This window comes from Miniopterus natalensis, chromosome 1, assembly GCF_054644295.1.
Source record: "Miniopterus natalensis isolate mMinNat1 chromosome 1, mMinNat1.hap1, whole genome shotgun sequence".
Taxonomy (NCBI): domain Eukaryota; kingdom Metazoa; phylum Chordata; class Mammalia; order Chiroptera; family Miniopteridae; genus Miniopterus; species Miniopterus natalensis.
In genome coordinates, this window is record NC_142081.1 from 164,110,938 (window position 1) to 164,134,594 (window position 23,657).

A 23,657-nucleotide genomic window follows, 5' to 3' on the forward strand; every position below is an offset into this window, starting at 1 on the left:
AATTTGGCCCATTTTCTCTATTTCTCGACTTCTCAATCAAGTTTAACTGGGAGAATGACTGAATCCCTTGGAACAGAGCTTTCAAACCTGGATTTGCATTTGAATTCTCTGTGGATCTTGTAAAAATACTGATTAATAGACTGATTTAATAGGTCAGAGGTGGACCCAAAATTCTGTATTTCTAAGCAGTCTCTCCCAGGTGATTCTGGTATAGTTGGTTTGTGAACCATACTTTGAGTATCAAAAAGCTAGATGTTATCTAAAATAGCTCATGCTGGGTAGCACTTTTGCCAAGTTCATTGCCTAGTGAAACACTGACTTCAGTCTGAATTTATTATTTCACGGCCTATTTATTGAGAGACTATATATCCCAAACACCATGTTATATGCTATAGATACTAAGGATGACTAAGATGCAGTTTCATTGCAGCCTAGTTAAATACTAGCTAACTTCTGATTCTGTAATATTCTGGCTCTCCCTGTTTCTTAGTTTGATTTCCTTCTGTGTCTTTATTGATTACTTTTCCTTGTTTCACCTATAAATTTTTGTGACTCTCCATATTCCCCAAGTTTAATAGTTTGTACTTCCTTTACATTCAGACCTTGAGAAAATTATCCCTTTGCATTAGATATTATCTGTTTGAGTTATTTCCCCAAATTTATCTTTTTAGTGAAAGCTCTGGTCTTTAGTTTTCAGATTTCAACTCCTATTATGTTCTCTTTTTATTCTATATAGTTTAATAACTAATTATGTGATTATATGTAATGCCCACTGTATTGATCTTACATACCTTTATGCAGTTTACTTTATGATTTTTTTACCTATTAGGTTTTTAATTCCTTCTTTGGCTCTGTACTAATCTTTGTCTCAGATGCTTAATAAATGCTGGTTTCTTCACTTATTTTATGCAAGAAAAATTTTCATTTTGTCTATTAACATCTAGTGTTTTAAACCTATTTTCAAAAAAGTGAAATTCTCCATTGTTAAAACCATTTTGGTGGTTTGCCCATCTCAGCTGCAATATTTATATTAAATTAGTCTGTATTTCCCTGATTTCCCCTTCTTTCTGGTTGTTAGTCCAAAAATAAAACTACAATTTTCTGTCTCTTTTGTTAGATTCTTTTTTTACCTATTTGCCTTAGTAGTAAAATGAAATTACTATTGATGTCAAATCTTGTCAATTTTATTTATTTAGCTTGCCATATTGTTTCTTTTCATCCTGTTTCCTCTTTAAAAATTTTGTTCACCGTCTTTCTTTTGTATATGAAAGATCTTTTTATTGAAAATTCACTTTAAGTCTTCTCTTCCAAATAATTTGATGGACAGAAATCATTATTTCAAAACAGAAAAGCAGTAGTTACCTTTTTTTACTTGGGACATTGGTAAGTAGTTGAAAGGAACCATATCTCTTATTTTTCCTTTTCAGAATATACTTATTTTTTTGGTTCAAGAGTATATATTAGTTATTAAGCAATGTGAAAAGCAACTGACAAAAGTTAGAGATCTTATTGAGAACATGTAACTTTTTAAAAATAGAAATGAAAAGAAACCCACAGGATAAATTTAAGAAGTTTCTATAATTGAGAGGGTTTTGTTTTTTCCCCAATCGGTAGTGGTTTTCTGAAAATACTTTGGTTCAGTAGAATATGAATTGATTTTATGGTTTTCTTTAATTTAGGAAGTAAGAAAAGTAGCACCAGTGTTCCTCATACAGCAAATCAGGGGAAAAATAGGGGATGTGGAAAGAAAGATTTTTCACATGGATCCAAGAACAACAATCTTGTACTTGAAGAAGTGACTTTGACTGTCACGAAAAGCCAAAGAACTTCCAGGCGTCCATCTAATTGGTGGGTGGTAAAATCAGAGCAGAGTAAGTATTTTTATTTAAATTTTGTTTATTAGGAGCTCCTCCAAAATTATTCTGTAAGAGGCTTTATGTTGATTTATATATACTCATTCTTCAGAGAAAACCTATTGACAAAGTTAAATTGGGTCTTCAATAGAAATATTAAATCTGTTAATTAAAAAATATTCATTAAGGCTGTCATGTACAGTATTCTAGATATAGGGGTTCGGCTATGGAAAAACAAAACAAAAAGCAAAATATTCTAGCTTTCTGTGGACTTACATTCTAGCTGGGGAAGACCAACAGTACAGATATGTAATTCATGAAGTGATAGGGTAATAAGAAACAGCAGGTAAAGAGTAGAGATGGGAAATAGATGGCAGGGGTGGGGGTGGATAAGAGGATAGAGCAGAGTACTGTTTTATAAAAGGTAGTGATGAGAGTCCATTATGACATTTTAGAGGGCATATATGAAAAAAGTGAAGGAGGGAGCCATGCAAAGAACTTTGTGTGAGGCATTCCAGACCAAGGGAGCAGTATCTGTATAGGTGCTGATGGAGCATGCTTGGCATGTTTGAGGAATGTTAAGGCCAGTTTGGCTGAAGAAGAGTAAGTCAGGGGAGAAGTCAGAGAGGCAGGCTTATAATAAAGTTTAGAAGAAGTGTATTGGGAGGCTGCTAGAGGATTTTAAGCCCTAATGTGACTTGATTGACTCATCTTACGTGATTATTCTTACTGCTATGTAGAGAAGAAATGAAGGCTGGGTAAAATGGAAGCGTGGGTCCTAGTTAGATTGTTGGAGAGAAGAATTGAAAAGTGGTTGGATTCATGTTTTTAGAAGGTAACTCACGGGAACTACTGAAGAATTAGAATTAGAGGAGTCTAGGATGATTTTGATTTCTGATTTAGGTACCTGGGTAGATAGATATACTTTTCATTAAGATAGGAAATAAAACCAGAGGGACAGATTTAGGGAAGAGGGGTAGGTGAAGATATCAGCATGTAGATAGTAATAAAAGTTATGGGTACATAGGCCCCTCAAAGATAGTACATAGAGTGAGAAGATGAAGCTGGAACCTTGGGGAATAACAGGATCTTAAGGATGCCTAGAAGAGTAGTGGGCAGAACCAGAGAAGGTGGTTTTGGAAGCTTGTGATAAATTTAGAGTTTTTTGCATGTATCAATAAATGGAAGAGCAGCATAGTTTATGAATTTAATTTGAAAACAAATGTAGCCTATGGGATTGGTGTGTGTGTACCTGTGTGTGTGTTTATATGTAAATATAATTAATGTTAGTATTTCAGTCAGCCAGATCATCTAGATAAATATTATGTTAACTTTAAGTTATCATTGATTCTTTCAGGTCTTTTTTATACCAGTTCTCCAGTAAGAAATGAATTGTCAGTGCATCACAACAGTGGGCGAAAACCTGCTAAAAAAACAAATCAATCATCTAAGAATATTGGGGGAAAAAATGTTCCACTTAAAGGGCAGAAGAGAGCTAATCGAGGCCGCTCAAGAGCACATAAGATTTTAAATGCAAAAGATTCCAGAGAAATTATTGACCATGATGAAATTTCTGGTTCTTCCCAGAATGAGTCTTTGGAATGTGATGAAGCAGACATGGCTAAGAAAAATCTTGATCATTCTGGGTAACGTCTGTTATGTTTACAATATAGTTATTTCTGTTGTTTAGCATTTAATAGTTTATCCATGTTGTTTGACCATTTATAGAGAGGCAGTTTAGCATAAAAGGTTCTGTAGCCTGACAGACCTGGTAGCCAGGCTCTGCCATTAGCTAGGTGACACCCCAGGCCAAGTAATACTCTGAATTTGTTTGCTCATATTAAAATGGGGATTAATTATATGGCTTATGGGAGGTAGTGATAAATTTAATAAGGTATTGTTGTTGCCTGAGAGTTGCTTCCTTTTTTTTTTTATTGTGGTAAAAACACATAACATAAAATTTATCATCTTAATCATTTAGAGCATACAGTGTAATTTGCTTCCTTTTAAATGAGGTTAATGTGATTTTCATAATTAGGAATACATCATAATACTTTTCCTAAGATGATAATAGTTAACATATTTTGAGTGCTTATCATGTACCAAGTACTTGTTTTCAATGAATTCTTATCAGTCCTAACAACCTAGAGAGTTAAGTACTGGTGTCTTTTTTTAATTTTTAATTTTCAAGGTACTTTATTTTTAAAACAGGTCACAACACTAAGCTTCTGACCCATAAGTACTGTTCTTACGCATTTTTGCTTATGATATAGCATTTTTTTATTCGTTCAACAAATAACACACATGTATGAGAAACTGCAAGATGTTGTGGATGTACTTAAATAAATGATAAGAGTGCCCTAAAATATATTAATGTATGTCGTTATGGTAAAAAAGAAATCCCATACACATTCTATTTAACTTTGTCACACCATTCTCATATCTTCTTTCTTACTCAGTTTCTTTTTTTTAAAAAAAATACATATATCTTTGATTTCAGAGAGAAGAAGAGAGAGGGAGAGAGAAACATCAATGATGGGAGAGTCATTGATTGAGCCTGCAACCCGGGCATGTGCCCTGACCGGGAATTGAACCCCGATCGCCTGGATCCTAGGTTGATGCTCAAATGCTGAGCCATGCCTGGCCAGGCTATTCAGTTTCTTTAAATATTTCAGGTATACAAAAAAAGTAACACCTGAATCCCCATGATCTCGCTTAAGAAATAAAATATTATAGTGACCATTGAAATCTCTTGTGCACTTTTGCCAAGCCCATTACTCCTCTCCCTTGTTAGAGGTAGCCACTACACTGAATTAGATAGGTATCTTTCTCATGGATGTTTTTATACTTTTTCCTACATGTGCATATATGTATAGGGTGTCCCCAAAAATACATACACACACTTTGAATAATTGTAAAGGCAGTGTTTATTAAAATACATTTCATTTTCTTTTTTTCTTTTTTTAGTATATCTTTATTGATTTCAGAGAGAGGAAAGGAGAGGGGGAGAGAGAGATAGAAACATCAATGATGAATCATTGGTCAAGCCCACAACCCGGGTATGTGCCCTCACCGGGAATCGAACCCTGATCACCTGGATCCTGGGTCGACGCTCAACTGCTGAGCCACGCCTGGCCGAGCTTTTCATTTTCTTTTATCAGCTATTAGCTGTTAAAGTGTGTATACATTTCATTGTTTTAAAACTTTGTAAAAATGGTTTCAGATTATACATGTCCTATTCTGTCTTGTTTTTTTCCACTGTTCATTATATACTTTTGAGGTTATTCATGTTGATAAGTGATTTATTTTCATTCCTTTTAGTGGAGATTGGCAACTTCCCTTAAAGGGCCAGGTAGTAAATATTTTAGGCTTTGTGGGTCAAGAGGCAAAATCAAGGCTATTATGTAGATACTGAAATAACCATTTAAAATGTAACTTTTTAAAAATGTTAAAATTATTCTTAGCTCTTGGGACTTAAAAAATCAAGTGTGTCCAGACAGAGTGGCTCAGTGGTTGAGCATTGACCTATGCCCCAGGAGGTAACCAGCTTAATTCCCCATCAGGACATATGACCCGGTTGCAGGGTGTATGCAGGAGGCAGCCAATAGACCTTGATGTTTGTCTCTCAGTGATGTTTCAGTCTCCCTCTCCCTTCCTCCCTCCCTAAAATCAGTAAAAACATATTAAAAAACAACAACAAAAAAACACCAAGTGGCTGGTTGAATTTATAGTATCATTTTATATGGATATATGAAAATCTATTCATCTAGTCTCTTAATAAGGCTTTCTAATTTTCCACTATTAAAAACAAATTTTCTGTGCACATTTTATATATGTTTCCTTGTGTACACATGTAAGAGACTTCCAATAGTATTATATATACCAAGAAGTACAATTGCTGGATTTTAGGGTATGTATATATTTAACTTGCCTAAATCCTGCCAGATGCTTTCCAAATAGGTTGAGCCAATTTACAGTCCTGCAGAAATGTGAAGAATTCTCATTGCTCCATGTTCTCACCAAAATGTGTTGATGTTAGAATTGCTATTAACACTTGACCCTTGAACGACATGGGGGAGAGGTGGCAGAGCCTTTGCAGTCGAATATTTGTATTTTAACTTGACTCCTCAAAACTTAATAGTCTCCTGTTGACTTGGAAGCCTCACTGATAACATATATACCAGTAGTTGTTTAACATATTTTATATGGTAAATGTATTATTTACTTATTCTTACAGTAAAATAAGCTAGAGGAAAGAAAATGTTATTAAGAAAATCATAAGGAAAAAATACATTTACAGTACTGGATGTATTTATTGGGGAAAAAAAATCTGTATAGGTGGACCTGTGCAGTTCAAATCCTTGTTCAAGGGTCAACTCTATTTGTCAGTCTAAAGGGGTGTATTTCTGGATTTAATGTGCATTTCCCTAATTATTAGTGAGATTAAACAGTTAAACATTTTTTCATTTGTTTCATGCCCATTTTAAAACAGATTGCCTCTTTGTAAATTGCTTGTTAATACCTTTTGCTCATTTTCTATTTTTTTTTTCCAGTATTGATTTTTAGGAACTCTTTATATACTTACGCTTCTAATCCTTAATGGTTCACATGCATTATAAACATCATCTTTAAGTCAGTGTGTTGTCTTTTTACCTTTTAAGGATGTCTGTAGTGTCTTTCAGATGGAAGATATAATTTTCATGTAGTTGAATTTATCATCCTTTCAATGTTTTGAACAATTGTTTTATTATTTACTTTCTTTTTTTAAAAAAAAAAATCTTTATTGATTTCAGAGAGAAGGAGAGAGATAGAAACATCAATGATGAGAGAATCATTGATCGGCTGCCTCCTGCACTCCCCCTACTGGGGATTGAGCCCGCAACCTGGGCATGTGCCCTGATCGGGAATCAAACCGTGATCTCCTGGATCATGGGTCTATGCTCAACCACTTAGCCATGCTGTTGTTGTTTTATTGACTCTAAGGTCATATAGACCTATTTTCTATACTTCTGAAAAGTTTAACTTGTGCCCTGGCCAGTGTGGCTCAGTTGGTTAAACATTGTCCCATGCACTGAAAGGTCGCTGGTTAGATTCTGGGTTAGCACACATCCCCAGGTTGCTGGTTTGATTCCTGGTGGGGGGCATACAGAAGGCAATTGATCCATGTTTTTCTCTCACATCAGTGTTTCTCTATCTCTCTTTCCCTCCCTGTCCCCTTCTCTGCATTTCCCTTCCTCTCTCTAAAAATCAATTAAAAAAACCCCAAACAAACTTTAGCTTGCTCTTTTATATTTACTTTTTTAAACCATCTGTAATTTATTTTTGTATTTTACGTGGAATAGGAAATCTAAATTCTTTTTCTCCATGTAGATAATCAGTTGTCTAATCGGTTATTGAATAGTGCGTTTCCCCCCACTGATGCATAGTGTCCTCTGTCTTGTCTTAGATTTCCATATTTATATCAGCTTGTTTCTTACATCATTTAATTTCCATAAGACTCTAGTTGGTATTAAATATTATCTCATTGTGGGTTTTATTTGTATTTCCCACATGACTAATGATGATGAACAAATTTTTTCATGTGCTTATTGGTCATTTGCATATCTTTAGAGAAAGATCTTGGCTGATACTTAATTGGGCTGCTTTTTTTTTATTGAGTTGTAAGAGGTCTGTGTATATTCTAGAAACAAGTCCCTTGTCAAGTAAATGATTTCAAATATTTTTCTATACTGTGGGTTGTCTTTTAGCTTTCTTGATGGTATCTTGAAACAAACATTTTTTAGTTTTGATAAAATCCAGTTTACGTATTTTATCTTTTTTAAAAAAATATTTTTATTGATTTCAGAGGAAGGGAGACGGAGAGAGAGATAGAAACAACAATAATGAGAGTCATTGATTGGCTGCCTCCTGCACAATCCCAACTGGGGATTGAGTCCGAAACCTGGGCATGTGCCCTGACTGGGATTGAACCCTGACCTCCTGGTTCATGGGTCGATGCTCAACCACTGAGCCACACTGGCTGGGCTATTTTATTTTTTATTGTTTATACTTTTGGTGTCAAATCTATGAATCCTTTGCTCAATCCAAGTTCATGAAATTTACCCTATCTTTTAAGAGTTTTATACTTATAACTCTTAGGTTTAGATTTTGAATCCATTTCAGGTTAATTTTTGTATGTGCTGTGAACTTTTTAGTTATTCCATAACCATTTGTTGAAAAGACTATTCTTTCCACATTGAATGGTCTTGGCACCATTGTTGAAAATCAGCTGACCGTAGGTATATGGCTTTATTTCTGGATTCTCACTTGTCAGTTATTGTTCCAGTACCACAGTGTCTTGACTACCATTGCTTTATGGTGAGTTTTGAAATCAGAAAGTGTGAGTCCTCTTTTTTTTCTTCTTCTCAAGGTTGTTTTGGCTATTCTGGGTTCCTTGTAATTTTCATAAAAATTTTAGAATCAGCATCTCTATTTCTACAAAGATGTCAGTTGGGATTCTGATGGGGATTGCATTGACTCTTTATATCAATTTGGGGAATATTGCCATCTTAACAGTAAGTCTATTGATCCATGCACATGGGATGTTTTTCCATTTATTTAGATCTTTAATTTCTCTTAACAATGTTTTCAGAGCATAAGTTTTAACATTTCTTTTAAAAAATGTATTTCTAAGTACTGTATTACTTTTGATACTATTTTGAATGGAATTGTTTTTTAAATTTTATTTTTGGATTGTTGATTGCAAATGTATAGAAATACAGTTGATTTTTGTATATTGATCTTGTATCCTGCAAGCATGCTGAATTGACTTATTAGTTCTGATAGTTTTTTAGTGGATTTCGTAGGATTTTGTAAGTGTAAGATAATGTCATTTGTGAATAGAGATAGTTATACCTCTTCCTTTCTTATCTGAATGCTTTCTTATATTTTTTTCTTGCCTAATTGCCCTGGCTAAAATCTTCAGTACAGTGCTCAATAGAAATGGCATTACCAGATTTCCTTGTCTTGTTCCTAACCTTATGGGGAAAGCATCTAATTTTTTCACAATTCAGTATGCTTTTAGCTGTGGGCAGTTCATGGGATGCCCTTTACCAGGTTGAGGAAGTTCCTTCTATTACTAGTTTGTTGAGTGTTTTTACCATTAAAAGTTTTTGTATTTTGTTAAGTACATTTTTTTTTGCACCTAGTGAGGCGCTTATATGAATTTTATTTATTATTCATATGTATTACGTTAATTATTTTTTGGATATTAAACCAAACTTCATCTCTGCTATAAATCCCATTTAGTCATGATGTATAGTTCTCTTTATACGTTGCAAGATTTGGTTTGCCAGTATTTTGTTGAATTTTTTTGATCTGTAGTTGTCTTGTGGTGTCTTTGTCTAGCTTTAGTATCAGGATAATACTGACTTCGAAAGTGAGTTGGAAAGTACTCTTCTATTTTTTAGAGAGTTTGTGAAGAATTTGTATTCTTTCAGTGCTTGGTAGAATTCAGCAGTGAAACCATCTGGGCCGAGGCTTTGCTTCCTAGGTAGTTTTGTGATTACTGATTCACTCTCTTGTTATAGGTCTTTTGAGATTGTTTATTTCTTCTTGAATCAGTTCTGGTGATTTGGTTGTTTCTAAGTATTTGTCTATTTTTCCTAGGTTACCTAATTTGTTGGCATATAATTGTTCATAATATTTTCTTACAATCCTTTTTTTTCTTTGGACTGTGATGGTAGGACCCTCAGGGGTAATAGAACCTCTAAAAATAAATTATCAGAATACTCAGAAATTTGCATGCTTGCTAATTATGTTGTATGTGAATTGTTTTCTCACATATGATAAGTGCCATCTGGTAAACTGAGTCAAGAAACAAAGCGTTAAGACTTAAAAGAGAGATGAGAAGAAATTATACAGTCTAGGAATAATGTATCTTGTTTGCATATATTGGGGATAAACTAATTAGCTGGTAGCTACCAAAGAGCTGGAGCTGGATCCCTTTGGACACCTTACCTATTCCTCAATAGGCTGATTGGGGGTATCAAAGAAAACAATTTCAGTTGTTGGTGGATTTTGTAAAAAACTGTGATAGATTAACTGTGTAGTATATATCATAAGCTGCCTATAGGTAATGTCTTTTGTGTCCTGTCATCATTTCCATCTTAGGCTAGGTGTGTGCCATTTCTCTTATCTGAATTTTTCAAATTAGAACTCTCTTGGTAGGTCCTAGAATCATATTGCCTTCCTGGGCTAGTTGTAAGTTCTAGGATCTGAATGGGTTTAGGGGTTAATTGTTAACAATATTATATTGTCTACCCACCTGTGTGTCCTATTTTATGAAGAAATGTAAACAGTTACAAACTTTATATTTTTATAGAGTTACAGGAAGTTCAAAAGATGAAGATAACATTGTGACTGCAAAAAATATTCATTTAAAGCCTCAGAGCAGTGGACACCCATGCAAGACACCAGCAGAGTCTGACTCTGATTCTGGAGAGCCTAAGACTTTAGTTTTGGAAGGAAGGTATGCATGTGTTCTAAGAACCATAGGACTTACTCACTGTGTCAGTTACTCATTGCTGTGTAACACATTACCTCAGAGCTTAATAGTGACTTGCAAAGCATTCAGTGTTTCATGGTTTCTGTGGGTCAGAAATCTGGGAGGGGCTTAGCTGGCTAGTTTTGGCTCAGGAGTTCTCATGAGGTGCTGCATTCAAGATACCTGTTTGGTGTGCAGTCCTTTGAAGGCTTGACTGGAACCGGAGGACTTACTTATAAGGTGGCTTCCTCACAGGGCTGTGAGCTGGAGGCCCCAGTTTCTTGCAGTTAGCTCCTCTCCATAGGGCTGTTCAGTAAGGCAGTTAGCTCCTCAAAGCCAGTGATCTGAGAGAAAGTATGACTGTAATGGAGGTCATAGTGCCTTTTAATGTCTCTGAAGTTGCACGCTGTCATTTCCACTTCATTCTGTTAGTTAAAACAAGGCGCTAAGCCCAGACCACATTTAAGGAGAGGAGAATTAGGCCCTGCCTCTTGAAAGAGGAATATCTAAGAATTTGTGGCATTCTTAGATATGGCGCACTCAATGGGCAAGCCAACTAACCTATTCTTATAATATCTGAAGCCATATATCCTTTTTAAAAATGAAGGAATTATAAATTATTCTCAGACTTAAGGGCTAAGGTTTCTTTACTATTTGGTGGGTTATGACTACTAGACCTATAATAGGTTCATAATAGGAAAGGACTCTAGGACCGAGATAAGCTAAATCATTTCTGAACAATTTCTGGACTATATTTTAAATTCCATTTTTTTGGTAATAGTTTTTTTTTGTGTTTTTTTTTAAAACATTAAGCTGATTTATATCTAATTTTATTTCTTATAATTTGATTTTTATTGAAGAATGTTACTTGGTTTGAGTTAAATTCATAACTCTGGTCCCTGAGTTACTTTAAAGGACTATAAAATTCAGAATTTGTCATATTTGACAGTCAGTTATAGAATTGAATTGTAGATTCTTTGTTTTATGCAGCTAGTAAATATATTGTTGATGGCCTATAACATTGTTATTGGTTTTATAAGAAAGAAACCTTTGTCAGTTTTAGGAGAAAAATGATCTTTAAGGTAGATAATTAGATATATGCATTATAAAAGCACAATTTTCATGGTTTACTTTCTTTTCTTAAGTGGACCTTTTAGGCTCGAGAATTATTTAATGTCTGGAAAGAATAATTCAGATGTAGATGATGAGGAAGATCAAGAAAATTCAGGTAAGTTGTTCATTTTCTACTGTCTTGATTTTTATAGCACCATGCATATGTAATTAGGTGTGCTATGTTTTTTTTAAATTAACACCATTGGTAAATGTGTATTGAGTACTTACTCTTATGAGCCTTACTATATGTTTAGAGATTTGTAAGACCTTGTACCTAGGTGAGCGGGAGGGAGATAAAAGAGAATGAGAGTGAGTGACAGCCCTTTCTTTCAAAGAACATAATGAAGTAATTGACACTTAAGATATCTACTTCAGTATTTAAAAGTGTTGATAAGGGTGTATAAATGAAGCAAGATTAGTCATGTATTGATGATCCCTGGAGTTGAATGATGGCCATATCAGGTTTATTGTACCATTTTCTCTGTTTTGAATATGTTTGAAATGTTCCATAATAAAGATTTTAAAATGCATCTTAATGGAGAGTTTTATAATTTTTTTATGCCTCTAAACAATGTGTGATAGAATATAATCTGTTATACTATATTTTTCTTAATTCACTAAATTCTTTTCCTTTAAAAAATGGTTTCTCCCTGTGTTTACATATATTGTTATTTTTCGCCTCTAAATTGAATGCTTTATTTTTCTACTTTTTATTTGGTAAAGAAAAAGCAGAGAATTTTCCTGAGTATAGTTTTGGCTTACTTTTTGGTTTGCTTTTATAGCTTTTTTTATAGCTTAATTTTATAGCTTTGAAAAATAGTTTCTTATTGTAGTATACTCTAAATTATAGTGATTTTTTTTTTTTTTTTTTACTTAGTAGTTATTTAGCAGTACATTAGTCAAGAACCTGGTCTCCAGAGTTAGGAATCTAGGATTGAATCCAGCTCTACCACTTATTAGCTATGTTTTCTTGAGTAAGAAATTTCAGTGGTCTTAACTTCAGCTTCTTTATCTGTAAAATTATGATATCAGTTCCAATCCCATAGATTGATATAAGGATTAGTACACATCCCTTGCTTAGTTTAATAGCTGGTATATGCTAGATAGGTAATGTTGGCTGTGATTTTATGAAGTTGTGTTTTGTTTTGTTTTGTTTTATGTTAATTTCTAGTTTCATTTCATTGTTCTGGGAACTTTGGCCTATATTATTTATTTTTTGAATTTATTAAGGTTTTCTTTGTGTTCCGAGGTATGCTTAGAACACATAAAATTCATGGAAGAATTTTTTATAATTCTTCTATGGGTGCTTGAACAAGAGAATATTATTTTTGTGTGTAGAGATATGGATTTAAAAATATGTATTCATTCATTATTCTGATAATATAAGTGGATATATATTTTGGAATATACTTTGAATATTTTTGGAATTCATAAGTATTTATGGAATGTTATAGGATACTTGCTATGTATTCTGCTAGAAGCTAGGGATGTGGTTGTGAACAAAACTGACAAAAATTTCTGCCCTCATGGAGCTTACTTTATGGGGTCCAGGATTTAAGACAATAAAAACAAAATAGCAGAACTTAAGATTTGTTGAATGTTGAGAGTAGAAAAATAAAGCAGGGATTTTAGGGTGGAAATGGGGGCTATGTTTTTAGGTAGATGGGCGGAAAAGGCCTCACCGAGGAAGTGATCATTTGAGCAAAGATATGAAAGAGAAGCTATATGGGGAAATAGTGCCCCAGACAGAGGGAAGATCTAGGATAAATGTTCTAATGTGGTAGAGTCTGTTCTGATGGAGAAAAACACCAAGGAAACCAGGAGGGCTAGAGCAGAGTAAGAGGGATAGAGTAGTAGGAGATGATGTCACGAGGTAACAAGAATGAGATCAGTCACATAGAATATTAAAGGCTGTTGCAAGGATTTTGGGCTTTTACTAAGAGAGATGGGAAAGCCATGGAGGGTTTTGAGCCGAAGAGAGGCATGACAGACCTGTAAACAGGGTCACTATGGCTGTTGTGTTAGGGATGGACTGATGAGTTTGGGGGTGGGGTGGGGGTTGGTATAAGGTTGGAAGCAGGGAGATCAGTTTGTAAGACATTAATAACCCCAGTGAGAGGTAGTGGCTTGAACTAGAATGGTAGTAGTGGAGAGGTGGAGAACAGTCGTAGGATTTTAGGTATTTTTGAAGATAGTGTCAACACGATTTCCTGATGGGTGGGATTTAGAGTATAAAAGAAAGAGGTATCAGGGATTATGTTAAGGTTTTTGGCCTGAGCATCTGAAAGAATGGTGGTGTCATTGCTTGATTTTGAGATGACTAGGGAAGGAGCAGATTTTGGGAAAAAGAATAGGATCTTAAATTTGGACATGTTATCTTTTATATTATTCTGACTTTATGTCCTTACATTTGATTTGTGAAGTTTGTTAAGATCTGCCACAGTTGAAGTGTTTTTCACTGCAGTGGTCTTGTCTGTTTCTCCCTCTGTTTACCGCAGCGTTTGCTATACATGTTTCATTGCTGTTAGTGAGCATGTACACTTTCATATGGAATGTACATGCTTTGGTCAAATTTATCTTCTTGATCCTCTTACAGTGCTTTTACCTCATAGTCTGTTTTTCTAATATTAATATTGTGATCCTTGCTTTCTTTTGGTTTGTCGTTGTTTCTTACATTTTTGTTTATCCTTTTACTTAAACTTTTTTACAGAACTAAAATGAAGTGACTTAGAAATAGCACATGATCAAATTTTTATTTTTAACTTGCTTTGTCAGTATTTTTTTCTGTTATGTTTAACATATTTATATTCTCAAACAGGTGTGCTGGTTACTTCTTTGTAAAGTTGGTAGATATTCTCACATATGCTTCAAGAACTCAGGAATTTTTTTAAAACACAATAAACAACTAATCGAGTAGTAAAAATAATCTTGAGTCATAATCTTTTTTCCTTTAAACTATCTGGCTATTGCTCTTTTGCCTTGTCGTAGTTAGTGCTTAGGAGTACAAATTTGAAGGCAGTCTTATTTCTTTTTTCCTTTGTAGATAACCTGTTCTCTTGTATCTCCATGCTTATTAGGATTCTTTAATCTTTGAAATTCAGGAGTTGTGTCTGTGCTGCTTTTTTTGAAAAATTGCAAACTTATCCAGAAATCTCATATCCCCTTCATCTAGGTTCTACAGTTGTCAGCATTTTACAACATTAGTTTCATCTTCTTCCCTGCCTTGCTTACATATATGTTCATACATATTAATTATCATTAGCCTATTCTGAACTTTTGAGGGCAAGTTGCAGACATACCAACGTGTGAGTATATGCAGATATTAATACAAGACAAGAACATAATTACCCTTCAAACATCCAGGTCAGGACATCAGCATTAATGTAACACTAGTACAGCAGGTCCTTATATAACATCGTTTCATTGTAATGTTTACGAGAAAAAAACTTGATTCCCAGCCAGGGCTACTGTCTGTGTGGAATTTGCACGTTCTCCCCATGTCTGCATTGGTTTTCTTGAGGTACTCTAGTTTCCTCCTCCATCTTACAGATGTATACATTAGGTGAATTGGCATGTCTAAATTGCTCCTATCTGATGAACGTGGGTATTTGTGAGTATGCCCTGTGATCGAAAGGCATCCTGACCAGGATTGGTTTTCACCTTATGTCCTGAGTGTCCAGGATAGGCTCTAACCACCTGTGACCCTGAGCTGGACTAAGAGAATTGCAAAAGAATGATCTTTTAAAAATTTTTTTTTATTAATCTTTCTTAAATGAATCTATAGCTCACATTGATCAAGGTTTAATATTAGAACCTTGTTTGGGGCCTTAATTTAAAAGTTTGGGGATTTGGCTTTTGTGAATAAAAATATGCCATAAAAACTTAACTCTTATTGATATCAATTAACCTATGGTAAAATTGGTTTTCTTATAGTATGTTGTTTCACTTAAAGTCACAGTTTCCAAGGCCCTATTGATGCCATTAAGTGAGGACTTACTGCATTCCTTCACTGACTCCATGCAGATTTCACCAGCAGTTCCATCAGTGTTTCTTTTTTCCTGTGGTTCAGGATCCAGTCCAGAATCATGGGCTGTGTTTAGCTCTCCTGTCCCTTGAGTTTCCTTCAATAAGGAACCACTTCCTTAGCCTTTTTTAAACTTCCCTGACCTTTACATTTTTTGAGAAAGTACCAGCTTTTCATTCTTTAGAATGACCTTCAGCCTGATGTTGCTTCATGAACAGACTCCAGCCATGCATATGTGGCAGAAATACTACAGAAATGATGCTGTATTCTTTGCACATCACATTAGGAGGCGCACAGTGTTGACACATCTATTGGTGATGTTAGTCTTGATCACCTATTCAAGTTATTGCCAGATTTCTCTAAAGATACAATTTTTCTCTTTCATAATTGATAAGTATTTTGTAGAGTGTTGTTTTGATACTATTTTAACAAGTTGTTTCTTTTCAAACCTCCACACGAATCTTAGCATCTATTAACACTCCCACCTGAATCATCAGCCATTAGTATACCAAATTATTTTCTATTTCCTTAATTCCTCCTCTGTTAGTTAGCATTCCTTAAGAAATAGTTTTTCTTACCCTTTCTCCATTTATTTATTCAATATTTATTTATTATTTTTATGGGCTACTACTGGGTTTCTATTTTATTTTTGTGGGTTGTAATCTTTATCATTTATTCTGATACTCAATTTATGCCATATTTGGCTAGTAGATATCCTTTCAATTGGTCCCTATTTCCTTTTGTTGTGTTCCTATCATGTTTTGAATACTGTCTTATTTTTTTTGGCGTAGGGAGTTCTAGGACCCCTGTCCCATCTGGAATCAATTATTTTTCCTAAGGAACCTTTTTAGTGGAGGATGGCCTTGTAGAAGCTCAGATCTGGGGGCTTGGTGTGCTTATTGTTGCTGGGATATCATTGCTTCTAGGCTCTTTTAGTAAACTGATATACAAAATAGATACACACATACCTATATATCTACACTGTATATGCACAAGCATCTATATCTTTTTCTGTATTTATATTTAGAAATTATGAGTTCATATTAGTACATCTGACCTCAGTCCATTTTTATAAACCCCTTAGGTAGTGAGAAACCTGGCTTCTATTATTTGCTTTCTTCTTTCTCTGACCCCACCAGCTGCCTCCAAGACCCACTGCTGTGGGAAATTTTTCAGGCAGAGACTAGCCTTCTACTTGTTCTAGAGGGGATTGCATGGGAAGTTGAATTTTTAAATTTTTAAATTTTTGGCAAAAGCTTTATTGAGATAGTCTTTACATACCATACAGTCAGCCCATTTATTGTATATAATTCAGTGGTGTGCAGCCATCACCACAATAAATTTTAGAACATTTTCATTACCCAAAAAAGAAACTTTATATTCTTAGATAGCAGGTACCTTTCATCCCCCACCCCCTTCCCTGGGCATTCACTAATCTGCTTTTGATCTCTATAGATTTGCTTGTTTTGGGCAGAGAAATTAGATTTTATGATCAATAAAGTTTCTTCCAAACCAGTTTTATAAAGTATCTAATTGAGTCATTCTTAATAATCTTTTGCTATCGTGGACTCATCTGAGAATATAATGAAAACTTAGATCTACTTTTCAGGAAATGCATATTACATACAAAATTGTATCAAAAATTAGCTGGTTCATGGACATTAAATGTTCCATTTACATATTACAGTATAACCCTCCAAAACTTGATGGCTTAATGAAAATTGTTTTTTATCTCTCATGGTTCTGTGGGTTTTCTTGGCTTAGCTGGGCAGTTATCACGGGCTCTACATGCATTTGTACTTAGGTGCAAGCTACTGGGCTGGAGTAATTTGAAAGCTCAACTGGACAGGAAGTCCAAGGTGCTTCTTTATATATATTTGGCATCCAACAAGGGTGGCTGGAACAGTTGGGAGCTGGCCAAGCACTTTTTCCTCCACATTACCTTTCCATATGCTTAGAGTGGATTTTCTCATAGTGTGGCAACCTTGGGGTAGTGAGTCTTCATATATGGTGGCTGTCTATCCCTAGAGTGAAGATCAAGATGTTCAGGTGGAACCTGTGTATCTTCTTAAGTCATAGTCTTTGAAGTCCCAGAACATCATTTCTGCTGCATTGTTAATCAAGCAAGTCACTACAGCCAAGAGAGATTCAAGGAGACTCCATTTCTCGATACAGAACATTTGTGCATAGGAAGAGATAGAATTGATGGCAGCTATGTTTAGATGCTATTTACCACATCAAAGTTTAGAGCCTCTGACATAATTGACACACTGCTAAATTCAGTACAGTTATACTCTTTTAGGGCTTTAAGTATCATAGATTATACATTATTAACATATTCATAGTTAATTATTACACCCTGCATCTTTATCCACCAATAGCTTATTTCACCTGAAGTCCACGAGCAATAGAAAACCTGTTTTTTATTTTTAACTCCTATGCTCTTTAGATATATTCATCGTACCAAAATCTAGAGAAATGTTACACTGTCTTTCATTAGTCTTTGTTCCTTAACACTGAAAAGCAGAAGGAGTAATAAAATGCATTTTCGGGTCAAACTTTATTTAAAATACTTATGCTGAAGTTAACCAAGTAATACATTTTAGTTCAACATGGAATTAGTGCCATTGTTTATGAAATTGTCTTTTGCATTTTGCAGATAACGCAGGAGTAAAAAGATCTAAAGTAACACAAGAGAACAAAATACATCACAAATTAGGTAAGATTATTTCTGTCTTTTAATGTTTTCATATTATGAAACCTGTTTCTAAATATAACTTAATTTTTCTCAAGTAGGGGGGAATATTTGCGTTAATTGGCAGATAAATTAAAACTACATATTTAGTTTTTATGAATTTCACAGTAAATCATCACAGGCTACCTGAGTTTCTTTATTGTCAATATGTAAATCCTGTAGCTCTCTTTCTTTGTGTCAGAGTAAGGAACACAATCCTACCTAGGATAAGAATCTAGGATGGACAATTCTATAAAATATAGTTGCTAGGTAGATGGTATCCCTGAGAACTTCACCTCCCATTTTTATCTAGTTCAGTCCTAAACGAAGCATTAGCTAGGATAGCTAAGTAGTAGGCTGAGAGCTGTGGCACGCCGGTAGAAGCCTGTGTGAGGATTAAAACTCCATGGTTCTTCCCCAAAGAGATATTTGCCCATTGAGATTCATGGGTCCTCCTACCTTTGTGGAATTGGAGTGGCTTTTTAGGTTTCTTCCTGTACTTGAGGCTGTGATTGCTCCTGTGCTGTACCTGAAGAAAACTAATAGGAGTGAAGCTTTTTCTAATTGCTTCAACCACAAACTCACATCTCAGTATTTTGCGAGCCCATCTGAAGAGATACTGCTATACCTTGCAGTGCTTACTGCTTGTCTTGGAGTGGAATGATGACTAGAGTCAGGAATAGGCAAACAGAAGAAAAAAATTGTCCCTGGGCAGGGGCTACAGCAATCAGAGAGGAAGACAAGCATTATCCCTAAGAACAGTAGGCAACCTCTGATGAGCTAGAACTTTTATAGTAGATGGACAACAGTTGACAAAAGAAATATGAGCAGTATCAGAGGTCCAGTTATAGCAGAGGAGACTTTCTGGTACTAGATTATTATAATTTTTGAGTTTAAAAGTCAGCAAATGAACTGAATGTAAAAATAGTCACTGTTGAGAGCTCAGTTAGTAGCTGGTGTTGACAAGGAAGAAATTACTCAAAGCAGAAATACAAAAGATGGAAACCATGAAAAAAAAAGATATCCAATGAAAATAACATTGGAGACAACAGACAAAAACATACAAATAATAGGATCGCCAGAAAAAAGAAAACTTCTCTGGATTAAATATAAGCTTGAATCTGCAGTTTGAATGAGTTTACGAACTGGCAGACAGAATTATTGAAAAAGATACACCTCTATACATAAGTGAATAAAATTCCTAAATTTTAAGGATAGAGAGAGGTTTCCGTACAGAAAGAAAAAGTTAAATGACTAGCCTGCCTATCTGTGTAACAATTGGGAGAATAAAGTAACATCTATGGTCTACTTTCAGAAATATATTACAATCCGTTCAATCTTATAACTACCCAAGATATTTTTCTTTTTGATAGTTGAATTTATTTTCTAGATAATGCAGGGTTGAAGTTTGGTATCCTCCATGTGAAATACCCATGTTAGACATTCTAACCAAGTTATATAAATCAGAGTCGAGTCCAAAGAGATAAAACAGTAGTGAGGAATGATTCTTGAAATATATGTGGTTAAATTTAAATAATGTGCATTTGTTTTCTATTGCTCTATACTAAATTACCACAAATTTAGTGGCTTAGACAACCATGTTTTATTATCCCATGATTCCCATGGAGTAGGAGCCCAGGCACAGATTAGCTGGGTCCTCTGTTCAAGGGTTTCACAGACTGCAATCAAAAGTGTCAGCCTCAGCTGTAGTCTCATCTGAGGCTTGGAGTCCTTTTCCAAGCTCATGTGCTTGTTAGCACAATTTAGTTCCTTGAAATTGTAGGACTGAGTTACCTGTTTTCTTTTTGGCTGTCGCCATGGGCTACTGTTTTTAGCTTCTAAGGCCACCTGCCAGATGACTCTTTTCATAGGCCCCTCAGTATGGCAGCAAAGTCACCAAGGAAGACTTTCTCTCTGCTTCTGCTAGATAGTGTCTTATATGTATAATATCATGTATTGTCATATGTATAACCCTAACGGAATCACAGGAGTGATTTCCCATCACCTTTGTCATATGCTGTTGATGAGAAGAAAGTCACAGGTCCCATATGCATTCTCCAGGAGGGGATCATACAAGGGTCTAAGCCAATGCTGATTACTGTAGGGTGTGTCTACTACTTAATGCTAATATGATTTGGGCTTTATAAGTGCTAAGTCAGGATTTTTGTAATAGTACTTTAAAAATCCAGACTATCTTAAAAGTTGGTATGGTGGGGAGGAAAATAGGGGTAGAAAAGGGGTAATAAAAGTGTAGTAGTCCAGCCCTGCCAGGCGTGGCTCAGCAGTTGAGCGTCGACCTAGGATCCAGGTGATCGGGGTTTGATTCCCGGTCAGGGCACGTGCCCGGGTTGCGGGCTTGATCCCCAGTGGGGGGCGTGCAGGAGGCAGCCGATCAGTGACTCTCTCATCATTGATGTTTCTTTCTCTGTCTCTCCCTCTCCTTTCCTCTCTCTGAAATCAATAAAGAGATATATATATTTTAAAATGTAGTAGTCCATTCTTATCCACAGTTTCAGTTATCTGTAGTCAACCATGGTCTGAAAATATTACATGGAAAATTTCAGAAATAAAGAACTCATAAGTTTTAAATTGCCTGCCATTCTGAGTAGTTTGATGAAATCTTGTGCTGTCCTGCTTCTGCACCCAGGATGTGAGTCATCACTTTTGTTCAGGGTATCCATGATGTATACATTACCTGCCTATTATTCACTTAGTAGCTGTCTGCGTTATCAGATCTACTGTTGTGGCTTTGCAGTGCTTGTGTTCAAGTAACCCTTATTTTACTTAATAATGGCTCCAAAGTGCAAGGATGGTGATGCTGGCAATTCGGATAATCAAAAGAGAAGCTGTAAAGGGCTTCCTTTAAGTGAAAAGGTGTGTATGTATAGGAAAAAACATAGTATATATAGTATATATGTTTGGTACTATTCATGGTTTCAGGCATCCACTAGGGGTCTTGGAAACTACCCAGTGGAAAAGAGGGGACTACTGTAGTTTAAAAGTTTCATTTTATCAAATGAGAAAAAAGAGAGGATAGCATATCTTTGAAAGGAATATAGTTTTTATATAACCACGAAAAAAATAAGAGTTTGATTTTCAAGTGTCAGGAATGGGAAGGTAATCAATATTAGTGTGAAAAAGCACAGTACAACTTTGAAGTAACCAGGAGAGAGGGAAGAAATGGTCATTTGATCAAACCAATAAAAATTAGAAGAATCACTAATATAACTTGTAAATATAAAGTAAGATGGAATAAAAGAAAGCTTGTTACACTAAATAAATATTAATGAATTGAATTTCTCTCATAAGATACTCAGATTTAGTTAAATAATACAAAACAACCTATATGTTTATAAGAAACACTTAAAATAAGTTTTAATAGAAAAAGTTGTCAAAGAATTAGGTAGGTTAATGTAAACAAAAATAAAATAGTAGTGCAATTTTAATATTAGGCAAAGTAGAATTTAAGGTTAAAATAAAAGTGTTGAGCAGTGGATAGAAGAACATACAATGATAATATGAATAATTTTTGAAGAAAGAAAAGTCAAACGACTTAGCAACTAAAATATATAAAGAAAAATTAAGAAAAAGCAAGGAGATTTTCTTTTAAACAATACAGTTAGACGGAGACTTTGATAAACCATTTTTAAAATTGGACAACTCTAGCAAACAAAAAAATAATAACATAGGAATGTGATTATATAGCCAACTTAGTATATAGAACTTTGAATTGTTCAAATAAAATGAGTGGATATATGTGTTACATGCACAAACATGCACATGTTTACACATTTCCTATTCTGAAGCATTTAGATGGTTTTCAGTTTAATTTTTTGTTTTCTATTTCTATTATAAACAGTGTGAATATTTTTGTGAAAAAACTCATTTTCTAGAAATGAAATTTGAGTCAAAGAGTATTATAGGTATTGTCAAATTGTCTTCAATTACTTTACATTTCTACCTAAATATATGAGAGTTCCTGTGTACCTTTACCATTATTAACCCTGGGTATTATCAAGTTTTTAAATCTTTGGCAATCTAGTAGCCTAGTTTTTCATTGGCATTTCTCTATTAGCACAAATATGTCTTAACATTTTGTTTTTCTAGCGTTTTGTCTAGAAGCATTATTCGTGTTCTAGAAGGTAATATCAATCTTTCCACTGCAAAGTATCATTCAACTAAACATTTATATGTCTACATTTTTGTCTAATATTTTTATACAGTATTGCCCTCCAACACACCAAATGTGCGCAGGACCAAGAGAACACGATTGAAACCTTTGGAATACTGGCGGGGGGAGCGAGTACATTACCAAGAAAGGGAATCAGGTAAAATTTACTCTTTAATGTCTGAGACTAAAAAATAATCATGAGGATTTCTAGTTTACTTGTATATATTATGTGCTAAGCACTGTCCTACATATTTACATCATTATCTGATTTAATCATCATCTCCCCTAAATGTAACAAGAATAGATTGAAATCCAGATTTCTCTAATTATTATGGAGATGCTAATTTCTTTTTCTTTTTGGTAGTAATTTGAGGTGTGGGGCTTTATAGAGTGTTACTATTTCAATACTATGTAACAAGATTTCTAATTGCATAAAATTAAGCATAAATCAGAACATGAGAAAATTATAACAGGCAAACATTAAGTATTCCTCATTATTAGTCTCATTCCATTTTGTCATCATATATTTCTACAGAAATGGTAGAGGGTGGGCAAGAAAGTAGTCAGTGTTATCTTGAAGTTACTTCTCTTTGATGGATAAATCTAAGTCAAAGGACTAAACTCAGATGTAGATTACTATAAACATTTCATTGCTTTCCTTTGTTTGTTTATTATAAACCTCCACCAATGACTGTTGCTTTCAAGCAACAGAGGTCATTTTATCATTTTTTTTCCATTTAAGCACTTAATCAATGCTTCTAGGTTTACGATAGTAGAGACATTAGTGAAATGGGCTGGTATTTTGTGTTATTTGAAGTAGTAGCTGTAGAATATAGTAATGTATTCTTTTGTACTTTGTAAGGAAATTGATGTAATAATTTAAAGAGTTCTGCTTTAAAGTTTTCACTTTCCCAGGTATGATACTTTGTCTTTTTTGTTGTTAATTTCAGGAGGATTTGTGATTGGTGGAATACTTTCCCCAGAAAGAGTATCGTCTAAAAGGAAGGCCAAAGGAGAAACGAAAAAAGTCAAGCAAACAGTTAATAGGAAAAGGATCTGTCTTGATAACAATGAAAGAAGTATGAGCTTATTTTTGAAAGTAACGTTTAGATTATTTTATAAATAACTGCTTTGAAAAGTAGCTTTTTTGCTAATCTTGAGATTTACCTATGAAAACTTAAGGTGTTAGATTAAATTCACATAGAGGGAGGAAGGGGGAGAGAGAGAGAGAGAGAGAG

General features: G+C 34.6%; 1 protein-coding gene across 1 annotated transcript in view; it reads left to right on the forward strand.

Annotated features, from left to right (window-relative positions):
- Positions 1-23,657, forward strand: part of CENPC (centromere protein C) — a 71,909-nt gene that overhangs the window by 27,239 nt on the left and 21,013 nt on the right. The window contains exons 9-15 of the mRNA XM_087827163.1: positions 1,680-1,871; positions 3,211-3,499; positions 10,216-10,362; positions 11,523-11,605; positions 18,174-18,233; positions 22,472-22,576; positions 23,370-23,498. Coding sequence (XP_087683289.1) covers positions 1,680-1,871; positions 3,211-3,499; positions 10,216-10,362; positions 11,523-11,605; positions 18,174-18,233; positions 22,472-22,576; positions 23,370-23,498 — 1,005 coding nt within the window. The remainder of the gene's footprint in view (positions 1-1,679; positions 1,872-3,210; positions 3,500-10,215; positions 10,363-11,522; positions 11,606-18,173; positions 18,234-22,471; positions 22,577-23,369; positions 23,499-23,657) is intronic.